Source organism: Ranitomeya variabilis, chromosome 6, assembly GCF_051348905.1.
Source record: "Ranitomeya variabilis isolate aRanVar5 chromosome 6, aRanVar5.hap1, whole genome shotgun sequence".
In the NCBI taxonomy this organism is placed as follows: domain Eukaryota; kingdom Metazoa; phylum Chordata; class Amphibia; order Anura; family Dendrobatidae; genus Ranitomeya; species Ranitomeya variabilis.
In genome coordinates this window covers 42,448,479-42,460,841 of record NC_135237.1, presented here as the reverse complement: position 1 = coordinate 42,460,841, position 12,363 = coordinate 42,448,479, and the positions used below count along the sequence as shown (strand labels likewise).

Sequence of the window (12,363 nt, the reverse complement as noted above, 5' to 3'; positions counted from 1 at the left end):
GTATTCAACCCCCTGCAGATTTAGCAGGTTTACACATTTGGAATTAACTTGGCATTGTGACATTTGGACTGTAGATCAGCCTGGAAGTGTGAAATGCACTGCAGCAAAAAAGAATGTTATTTCGTTGTTTATTTTTTTTTTAAATTGTGAAAAGTTTTTTCAGAGGGTCATTTATTATTCAACCCCTCAACCCCCCAGAATTCTGTTTGGTTCCCCTAAAGTATTAAGAAGTAGTTCAGGCACAAAGAACAATGAGCTTCACATGTTTGGATTAATTATCTCTTTTTCCAGCCTTTTCTGACTATTTAAGACCCTCCCCAAACTTGTGAACAGCACTCAAACATGGTCAACATGGGAAAGACAAAGGAGCATTCCAAGGCCATCAGAGACAAGATCGTGGAGGGTCACAAGGCTGGCAAGGGGTACAAAACCCTTTCCAAGGAGTTGGGCCTACCTGTCTCCACTGTTGGGAGCATCATCCAGAAGTGGAAGGCTTATGGAACTACTGTTAGCCTTCCACGGCCTGGACAGCCTTTGAAAGTTTCCTCCCGTGCCGAGGCCAAGCTTGTCCGATGAGTCAAGGCTAACCCAAGGACAACAAGGAAGGAGCTCCGGGAAGATCTCATGGCAGTGGGGAAATTGGTTTCAGTCAATACCATAAGTAACGTACTCCACCGCAATGGTCTCCGTTCCAGACGAGCCCGTAAGGTACCTTTACTTTCAAAGCGTCATGTCAAGGCTCATCTACAGTTTGCTCATGATCACTTGGAGGACTCTGAGACTGACTGGTTCAAGGTTCTCTGGTCTGATGAGACCAAGATCGAGATCTTTGGTGCCAACCACACACGTGACGTTTGGAGACTGGATGGCACTGCATACGACCCCAAGAATACCATCCCTACAGTCAAGCATGGTGGTGGCAGCATCATGCTGTGGGGCTGTTTCTCAGCCAAGGGGCCTGGCCATCTGGTCCGCATCCATGGGAAGATGGATAGCACGGCCTACCTGGAGATTTTGGCCAAGAACCTCCGCTCCTCCATCAAGGATCTTAAGATGGGTCGTCATTTCATCTTCCAACAAGACAACGACCCAAAGCACACAGCCAAGAAAACCAAGGTCTGGTTCAAGAGGCAAAAAATCAAGGTGTTGCAGTGGCCTAGTCAGTCTCCTGACCTTAACCCAATTGAAAACTTGTGGAAGGAGCTCAAGATTAAAGTCCACATGAGACACCCAAAGAACCTAGATAACTTGGAGAAGATCTGCATGGAGGAGTGAGCCAAGATAACTCCAGAGAACTGTGCCGGCCTGATCAGGTCTTATAAAAGACGATTATTAGCTGTAATTGCAAACAAAGGCTATTCCACAAAATATTAAACCTAGGGGTTGAATAATAATTGACCCACATTTTTATGTTTAAAATTTATGAAAATTTAACTGAGCAACAAAACTTTTTGGTTTGTAAGATTTATGCATCTGTTAATAAATCTACCTCTTGTTTGAAGTTTGAAGGCTCTAACTTATTTGCATCTTATTAAACCTGCTAAATCTGCAGGGGGTTGAATACTACTTTTAGGCACTGTACATCATATGAGGAAATCGGGCCTGTTATGCAAATGACACTCAGATCAAAATCTGATTATAGTGTGGTAAGATTCTCTCAGGTGAGGAAAAGATGGGGAAAAAAATGTCTCCATCTTCTCCATTTTGTGAGTGCGCAGAAATCTCATTGACTTGCATGGCTAAGCGCGATCCAAATAATGGATCCAACTCACACAATCAGTGATTCATTATTTTCAGCATGTGCACGGCCCCATAGGATAACATTGGTTGTTTTGTGGGATCACACTCAGACCGAAAATACGGCCATGTGACGAGACCTTACAGCTGTGGTAGGAGTGCACATTACCGCTTTGCTATAATATATCAGCATTCTGTACTAACTACGGGAACTCACAGACTACAGAATTATATAAACTTCTTGTTAAACCTCAGGCTCATCACCACGGGGTTCAGCAACAGGTTTGTTAAGTAATGGTGGAGTTAAAAGAGTTGTCCGGGATTTAATAAAAATAAAAAAATAAAACCATGGTTGTTTTTTTCTAGTGCATGGGCTGCGTCGGGTCTTAGGCTATGTGCACACATAGCGGTTTTTACCGCGGAACCGCAGCGATTTTGATGCTGCGGGTCAGCAGCAGTTTCCATTGCGTTTACAGTAAATATGGAAACCGCAATCCGCTGTGCACATGCTGCGGGAAAAAACGCGCAGAAACGCAGCGGTTTACAACCCGCAGCATGTCACTTCTTTGTGCAGAATCGCAGCGATTCTGCACACATAGAAATGCATTGATCCGCTTACTTCCCGCATGGGGCTGTGCCCACGATGCGGGAAGTAAGCGGATAATGTGCGGTTGCTACCCGGGGTGGAGGAGAGGAGACTCTCCTCCAGGCCCTGGGAACCATATTTGTGGTAAAAAAAAAGAATTCAAATAAAAAATAATGCTATACTCACCTCTCAGCGCTGCACGCGGCCGTCCGGTCACAGAGTTGCAGTGCGAGCAGGGCCTGCGATGACGTCGCGGTCACATGACCGTGACGTCACGAAGGTCCTTCTTGCACAGCCTCTTTGGAAACGGACCGCCGCGTGCAGCGCCGAGGAGATCGGGACGTCAGAGGGTGAGTATATAACCATTTTTTTTTTATTTTTTTAACATTACTATTGATGCTGCATATGCAGCATCAATAGTAAAACCAAAACCCGCAGCGGAAACCGCAAGACAAAACGTGATAAATCTGCAGGGATAACCGCAGCGGTTTTGCCCTGCAGATTTATCAAATCCGCTGCGGGAGAACCCGCAGGGACCCGAACCTACGTGTGCACATGGCCTTAAAGCTTGGCTCACATTGAAGGTAATTGAGCTGACCTCCATTATATACACAACCTGCTGATAAGTGGTGTTTTTGAAAAAAATAGCTAAAAAAATCTTTAAAGCAGCACTCATGGATATTTTTGCCTATAAGGGAAAGCATAGGCTTTCATTAAATAAAATGAAGAGACTCTTTTGTATACCTGTTATATGGTTTCTTTAATGCAGACTATGCTATTATAATACCTTTATATTTACAGAGAAGGAGTCTCATCACATTGCTCTGTCCACAGTACTGAAGGTATATAGTGACAGATCAGTGATAGATCTGTTATCCTTTTACTCACATTGCACAGTCTCGGTGTATTCTATGTGATGTGGCCACACACTGTGGCATGTTAGTGTATCCTACAGGTAGAGCAGGTGCCAATCAAACCTGCACATTATGGCATTATCATAGCAGGTCCATGCAGAGGTGTATCTGGGGGGGCAGGCAGGGCATTTGCTATGGACACAGCTGTCAGGGGGCCTGATGTAGCAGTCAGAGGTTTCTCCCCGGTGGCAGCATTTTGTCACCCCCCGGACAAGGAGTTGTTTGTTTTCTGAATCGGCTGTGAAGCCGATAGCTGGCTCAGAGAAGGTGCAATGTGCCGCCTTCCAGTGATCAATTGTACTCGCAACTATCAAATGTGGGTCAGGCGGTGTTAGCACTGTGATCAGGTCATGTGATCACGCTGTTGATGCCCCTTGCCGACGCAGCAGAGGCGCAAACAACATTGGGGATAAGTGCTCCAGTGGAGCTAAAGACACCAAAAATGTATTGCAATGATAGTGGGGAATATTTGAGGACACAGTTTGGGGAGTGAGGAAGGGATGAGTGCAGACAAAATATGAAGAGTGGGAGAAATTTGAGGATACAGTATGAGGAGCAAGGGAGGAATACATGTGTGATGGGTGCAGACATAGTATGGTGAGTAGGGGGGATGGGTGTGGACACAGTATGAGAAGTGAAGGGAGAATGTATATGGACACAGAATGTGGAGGATGAGTGCGGACACAGTATGACACAGTATGAGTAGCATGACACAACATGAGCGAGGGGAAGAATGTATGCAGACAGTATGGGGAGTGAGGGTGATGAGATGGGTGCAAACACAGTATGGGGACTTGAGGGATGTGTGAGGATGCAGTATGGAGAACAAGGGAATACTTATGTGAGGAGACAGTATGGTTAGCAAGGGGGATGTGAGAGGAGACATTATGAGGAGGAAGGGGGAGATGTGTGAGGAGACTATTGAGAAGAATATTGTGATGAGACAGTATGGGGAGAAAAGTATGAGTGGGCACAGAACTGAAACTTAGTAGTGTGGGGGGTATCATGGGGAACAATGTAAGGGCACAGCCAGGAGACAGTATGTCAAGGAGGGGAGTATGATAAGGGGGCACAGTATAGAGACAAGGGCCCAATAGGGTAGACACAGTGTGAGAGGACAGTATGAAGAGGGAACTTAGTATGGAAAGGAGAAGGCAGTGTGGAGGGCATGTAGCATAAGAGAGACAGTGGGTTGGTCATGTTTAGCGCAAGAAAAATAAAGAGGGGCAATTATCTATTTAGAGGCTTAGGGTAGATATTTTTATTCAGGAAAATTATAACTAAACTGCTATTTTTAAGGGTATCATGTGGGGATGTGCTGCATAAGACGGAAGTGTGCAGGGATGAGCTGTGGCTGAAAAAAGTCATCATGGTATCTGGACAAGATGAAAAAATAGAGAATGATTCAAATCAAAGACAACATCATCTATAAGGTAGCTGGAAGTAGTTTTTTTTGTTATACTGACTAATTCTCGTTAGTACTGTAGTTTCTGCATAGTCGGCAATATGATGGTGACTGATAGCAACAACTCCCATTATCTCCTTACCATTGTTAACGATATACTGGAAGTTGTAGGTTCAGGCAATACAAATGTATATGGGACTGGCCTGACATTACAAATGATGTGCCATGTACTGATGGTGGTTCTAGTGCTGAATTCATATACTGATGGTGGTCCTAGTGATGTATTCATGTACTGATGGTAGTCCGGGTGATGTATTCCTGTACTGATGATGGCTCCTGTGATGTATTCCTGTACTGATGAGGGTTTTGATGTAGTGTTTCTGTAATGATCGGAGTTACATGGCTGTATTTCTGTGCGGCTGGTGGTTTTGATGATGAATTTCTGTACTGATGGTGGCACTGGTGATGAATTTCTGCACTGCTGGTAGTTCTGGTGATGTATTTCTGTACTGATGAGGCTAATGCTGTGTTTCTGTACTGATGGGGGTTCAAGTGATGTATTGCTGTACTGCTTGTTGTTCTGGTGATGAATTTATGTTCTGGTTCTGACCCTGTACACTTGTAACAATCCATAACATGTAAGATTATGAGATATGTGACTTTGTTAACAAGATATTGTGCCATCCGACAAGTCATGGGTTACTATGTTTTTATTTATGTTAGGAGCATTAAAAGGGTTGTCCAAGTTTGTGATGAGTCTGCAGTCACTCTATGTGACTGCAGACTGCTGAATTCTCACAGCATGGGCTGCATCCTGTCAGGATTCTGGTGCCAGTAGTGAGAGTGGGAGGTCACGAAACCACAAGCATGCAACTTGCATACATGCGGTCACGTACCGACTAAACATGCTTGGCCTCGCTCAATGAAAATCTATTGAGCAAGGCTTGACTGCGTATGGCCAATATGGCTTCTTCTTACCTGCCACCTCCCCTACGCACCAACCCATGTAGGGAAAAAATGCCACCCCCTTTAAAAATAAAACACTACACATTAAGTTATTTTGGATAATTTTGGCCACTGTGGCCAGTTTATTACCAAGCAATAACATAAAACATTTTCTTTAAACAATAAATATTAATATGTAATTCTTTATGCAAAGACATGAGGGGAGGGTTCTTAGAGCTCCTGAAAGATCTGGTTTAATATTTGGCAAAACCAAAAGAACTTCAACCACCACTTTACCCTCAGCCGTACACCACCAGCTCAAGGGCACCATACATCCCGTTCCGGGAAGACTAACCACCAACCAGCTCCCAGGGTAAAACCCCATCCAGAGCCCGTAACCAAATGCCAGATCAACCCACACAATTTTAACTGTCCGGAATTTTACTTACAATTCCTTCCCCGCTGAATCAGCATCAACTCCAAGAACCCCACCCCCGCCAACTCTGCTACTGTGACGAAGCAACTGCCAACATACATATAACTGCCTAGTAGAATCCATACATAGGCCTAACTCATGTTCGCAACGTAATCCCAACAGAAATGGAAAAAAGGGGAGGGTGGGTGGTTCTCCTCACATTGGCTTCCTGTCCTAAAGTGGCAGTTTTCCCGCACTTTCACCCTACTCCCAGAGCCCCCCCAAAAAATTCATCCCCTAACTCCCTTGAACCAATCCCGTCCTTCTGCCATACAAATTTGAAAAACGCCCCATGGCCAAGCGCAGTCATGGGGGGCTTACATTGAGCTGTGCTTATTCCTGCCCCCGCCTGGACACATCTAGTTGGAATGTGACCAGAAGTATACAAATCGCATACTTATGCTCTCATGACCGTCCACTCTTGCCACCAACATGGGAGAATGTTAAAAGTATGCAGTGCATGCACTGTGAAAATTCAGAAAGTCTGCAGTCACCTAGAGTGATTGCAGACTTTCATCCCAAACTTGATCAAACCCTTTAATTATAAAATGAAGCACTGTAGCATAGCATGCCAATCCTATCAGTGTGTAATATACTCACTCTCAGGATTCAGCTCTGCTTGCTGGTTCCAGCAGTTATCACATGGCCACTTAACTCACATGCAATTTTCATACTTATGGTCACATGACAGCTAGCTTTTCTTCTTGCTTATCTTAATTTTTCACTGATCACTGAGAGAGTTACGAAGAGCAGTTAGTCAGCACATGGCTATACGTGTGCAAATCACATAAGTGCTTGGGGGTGGGGTTGTGCCAAGCTGAATACTTGTCCCAGGTGCTGGAAAACCTAGATACACCTCTGGGCCCATGTATGTAATGCAGCTTCAGCCTGTCTCCCTGCCAACTGCTTGTGATAGCTTTCAGTCAGCAGCTCTTGCAAGCTGGAAAGAGTAGATAACCTTTTCTATAGGAGAGAGCATGTATAATTCACTTGGTCATACTGAATACCTCATGACCATGGATGGTGAAGGTTAATACGGTGGTGAATATGAGTTTTGAGCATGAGTTGGGATGGTACTAGATTTTTCTCAGAGCTCTTACATTATAGGCACAACCATGATGAAAGGGTTCAAAATTTGAAGATGCAACTGAGCTGAAAAGAAGCAAAGTACGCTTCTAGATTATTGCTTATGCTCCCTCCTTACCATTCCATGTACAAAAAAATAAAAATAGCAGGGACTAACCTGCGAAATAAAAACTGCTATGTAGCTAAAATGATTTAAAGCACCAGTTATGCAAATATAAACTAAATTGAGCTTTGCTTTTAATTGGTGAAGTGAATTTCATTTTTCTGCTTTGCCTTGTTGACAAATTCAGACCGGTTACAAAGAAATAATATTTTTCTATGTATCCTTCTCTACAGATTCTTCTTCATTTCTTTAATGCTTCATTGCCTCTGTTTTTGTTTCCAGGTTTTTGGTGTTTGTGCTGTCTGCTCAGCAAAAAAGTGCCATGAGCTCTAACCTCTGGTACACCTTCCCAGGCCGGCTTTACAGTTATAATCTGAGGCTGATAGATCAAGGAACGGAGGTTATGTAGGATTGAACATATTTTTATACTAGCTATATCTGCGGCAAATTGCATATAATATTATAATGACAACCTGCATAAGTGACCCAAACTGATATTCTGCAGAAGTGACCCATGTAGCTATATTCATCATCTTTGACAGAATTTTGAAAATGTTTCTTGCTCCCATGTCTACAAACTGCTGTAACATCCTTGTTATAGTACCCTCTAGTGTTGCGTTGATTCCTTCTTAGAACATCCAATGTGTCCAGTGCTCGTGGTCGTGGTCACACATGCTCAGTAGCTCAGAGCCATCATCAGGCAGCATAGTGATTTTTGCTATGATACAAGCCAGTCAATAAGAACTGGTGTACTAGAAATTGTTTCTTCCAGCCAACACTGGATACAGTTGGATGTTCTGGAGCAGAATGAAAAGAACACAAACGGACAACATAACAAGAACATAACAACGATATCTATGGACAGGAACATTTTTTTTAAAGATTTCAATTGAAAAATTATTATGTTTTGCATGATCTAACATAATAAATTAGAATTTCACCATCGGACACCACGTTAATTCAATTAGATCCTCAACATTCCTAATTATGGAAGGACAATTCTGGTCATAATATGGCAAAACTGTTCCCAAAAGTGCAATTTTACTCCTGTGCGATTAATGTTATTTTTCCTTGTGCGATTAATGTTATGAATTTTGGCGTTTTAGATGTTGCAAAGTATGCTAATAGCTACAAAATGTTACTCAGGAATCTTAAAAGGGTTGTCTAGGACTATCTCATTATTTTTTACTATGGGCATGAAAACTTGCAGGCAGGTAGGTGCTAACAAAAGCAACTACCTGCTTGTTCTACCCGATGCCAGCTCAGAGCGGTCACCAACCGCTCGTGTCGGCGATTCAGCTGCTCCGACAGAGTGTGTGACTGCCGAGGTTATTCTCATTGACATCTGGCTCTCCACAGTTAGGCAGCAGGGAGCTGGTTGTCAATGAGTATGACACACCCCATCAACAGAGCAGAGAGGAAGAGACGCCGCTGTTCTGTCACTGTGATGTCAGCAGAAGACACTGAATCGAGGGCAGGAGCGGTTTATGATCACACTGTAGGCAACACAGGCAGGTAGTTAGAAAGTTTTAAAGGACTAAAAGGTATAAGTAGACGTCAGAACAAGTGTCCAAAGAAAATAATAATTGCAGAGTGCTGTCCTCATAAGTAGTATGAAAATAAAAATGGTCAGTACACAGAAGGTTTCTACATGACCATGGAACAGTATGGAGCTCTCGGCCACATCAGGTTGTGTTGTAGGCTGAATCCCTGAACAAGTTTTAGGGTTTGGACAAGAGCCTGGATCATAACTATAATATGTAATATTTGTACAGATTGGTCTCACTCTCTATTCCCCAAAAATTTGCTCTGATTGCTGTATTTGAAGTAAGGAAGATATTTGCTCTAGTATATCAAACAATGTGCATCCTATTCATACGCATTTTTGTTTTCCTTTAGTTCAATACAGTAGGATTATTGGTTGGAGATGACTTTAACCTTATGAAAAGAGGTTGGCCACTTTTTCATCAAATGTCAAAAATTCCCTAAAAAAGCCATGTTCTGACACATGCAAATCTTAAAACCCCCACTGAACAAATCTACAATAAATTTAAATCATTCCTGTTGTTCATGGATTAGCTTTCTAAACAGTTGACTCTGACTATGATCCTGTCTATAAGTCCATAGATGATGGCGGGGAAGGATCTCTATCCGCACATGCGCTAAGCACTTTTGGTCACTGTCCCTTAAAGAGTGGGCAGAAGTGGCGGCTGTCAGGTGAGTCAATCAAGTGGGTGTCACCCCTTGATTGGATTTGTAAAGAGTTGACTCTGGCAATGATCTTACCTGTAGGTCTTCAAAGGATGGTGGCAGAAGATCTGTCTGCTCATGAGCTGAATACTGTCAGCAGAAAAGCAGGCAGCAGAGGAGGCCATCACATGAGTAAATCATGCACCTGTCGTCTTTGGATTGGCTTTGTCAAGACTGGACTCTGGTAAGGATCCCACCTATATGTCTTAAAAGTGTGATGATGGGGAATCTCTATCAGTACATGCTCTATATACTATCAGTCACTGTCTGCAGAAAAGCAGGCAAAACAGGAGGCAGTCACATGAGTAAATCATACGCCTGCCATTTCCGAATTGGCTTTGTAAAGAGTTGACTCTGGCAATAATCCGATCTATAGCTCTTAAGATGGTGGTGGTGGAGGATAGCTATTTGTGCATGTGTTGAACACTACCAGTCACTGTCTACAGAAGAGCAGGCAGAGAACAAGGCAGCCAAATGAGTAAATGAGGAGACCGTCTCCTTCTTGACAGCTATTACCACTATGTCTTTTGTTAACAAAGCCGATTCAGGGGTCGTAGGGGGCAACAAAGCTGATTCAGGGGTTGAAGGGAGTAACAAAGCCGATTCAGGGGTCGTAGGGGGCAACAAAGCTGATTCAGGGGTTGAAGGGAGTAACAAAGCCGATTCAGGGGTCATAAGTAGCCTTCAACTGGAACCCAATTAATAGGGGCATTTTTTATAGGTCCCTGTGTCTGAACATTGCTATTTAAGACATTTTGAATTTCAACAGTAAAGTGACCAACCATTTTTACTAAGTAACTAGCGAATAATTCATTGCAATTCCTACACTTCCTGGTTACTTCTGTATTTCCTTATTAAAAATAGCTTACAAAGAATTCTTCAATAGACATTTTTATAAACAATAAGTGTTTTGATAGGAACAGGTTTTTACCTTTAAGCCTTGATAACTCTACAAAGAGGACAAGTCTTAAAAATAGACTTTGTTTTTTTTATAAATCCAGAAGGACTTTTTAGAAAGTTTTTTTAATCACCAATTTACACATCAGATTCTTTTTCAGACAAGAAGCAATATAAAAAAATCGACAGTTGTCCTATTTCAAGAAAGAATGTATTCATTCACGTTACCTCAATGTCTGTGCCATTCTCACTGTCATCGAGGAAAAGGTCTGACAGACCTGCACCATCAGAAAACTCATGACCTAAGCTCGGCCGGTTTGTATCCACGGAACGTCTTCTCCATCTGTGCCTGGGGACGTGTAAATCCATAGAAACTGTTTTATCCGCTTTGGCCACAATAGGAGTAATTGAATAAGACACATCTGTAAGAAACAGAAATGTGAGGTCACAAGACATGAATAGGGGGGTAATCAGTAGTCTTTCCATTCATTTCATTAGACGAGGGCAAGGCCACCATATTGGAAACCAAGAGAAGAGACATACAGAATGCCTCATGTTATAATGGAGCAAACATTCAATACATTCAGAGAGTTCTTCGGGAATCAGAAATGAAGCAGATTATTCAATTATAATAAAGATGCGAAGAATCATTAAAATAAGATGAATCCTCAGTTATTAAAGATGGAAACCACTTCTAGTCCAAATTAGTGATGAGTGAGTGTACTCGTTGCTCGGGTTTTCCCGAGCACGGTCGGGTGGTCTCTGAGTATTATGACTGCTCGGAGATTAAGTTTTCTTCGCCTCAGCAGCATGATTTACAGCTATTAGCCAGCTTGATTACATGTGGGGATTACCTAGCAACCAGGCAACCCTCACATGTACTCAGGCTGTCTAGTAGCTGTAAATCATTCAGCTGCCGTGATGAAAACTAAATCTCCGAACACCAACAAATACTCGGAGGTCACCCGAGCAACGAGTACACTCACTCATCACTAGTCCAGATAGCTATAATCGTGTGGACAAGCGTCAAAAATGTTAAACGTTTAAGGCAGCGATCTCTTGAGAAAATTATGCAAAATAACTCCCCCTCTAGAGGAAAAGTCTCTAAAGCAAGAACTATAGGTCAGCCAACCTTTAAATGGGACTTGGGTATAAACAAAACTTGGGCTACCCATCTGTAGACAGGACATATATGGGGTCAGTTCTCCTCCAAAGTACAACAAAGGATTATGATCAACTTTAGGCTGAGTTGCCATTTTCCACCACCATCTTCTAGACTATACAGTACAAGCAGGTATACACTGTATTTTGTATTGTAATCTTAAACAGAATCTGTCAGCAGGCTTTTGCTATGTAATCTGAGGACAGCATGAGGTAGGAGTTAAAACACAGAATTCAACGATGTGTCACATGCCAAGCTGGGTGCTGTTGTTTACTTACACTGAAGGTTTAAACACCTAGTGAGTATCATTGTCTGGACTACAGCAGCTACAGCAGTGCATTCATGTGTATCTGACTCCGCCCCCTGGTGTGATAAGCAGCTCACTGTCTATTGACTATGTACACTGAAAACTTGAGAAAGCCAAGGGCGAAACGTACGTCGGAGTCCTGTATTTTATGCTATTTCTCTTCCACATGGTATGTTGTTCTTGTAATATGTATATGCAGTGTATCTATTTATCTATTTTTCTATTTATACATTTATTGATTGATTTAATAGATACAGGGTACTTTTCATCTCCTATATAATTGATGTAATGAGAATATAGCCTTGAGCCCCCCATATTTATACATTTAATGCATACGTTTGTCGTAAACTCTGTTATATTCCTTCTGTGTATTGCTCCTCACAATTTTACATATTTTTAATTGTATGTACCAACAAAATTTATACTTTTTTTAATCTATTTTTTCTTTTTTTTTTGGTCATTCACCCCATTGTGTAGTCATATATATTTTCTGTGA

At 42.4% G+C, this 12,363-nt stretch overlaps 1 protein-coding gene across 1 annotated transcript in view; it reads right to left on the bottom strand.

Moving 5' to 3' along the window:
• Positions 1–12,363, bottom strand: part of PLXDC2 (plexin domain containing 2) — a 542,926-nt gene that overhangs the window by 336,067 nt on the left and 194,496 nt on the right. Inside the window, exon 2 of the mRNA XM_077268328.1 lies at positions 10,627–10,820. Within this exon, the coding sequence (XP_077124443.1) occupies positions 10,627–10,820 (194 nt within the window). The remainder of the gene's footprint in view (positions 1–10,626; positions 10,821–12,363) is intronic.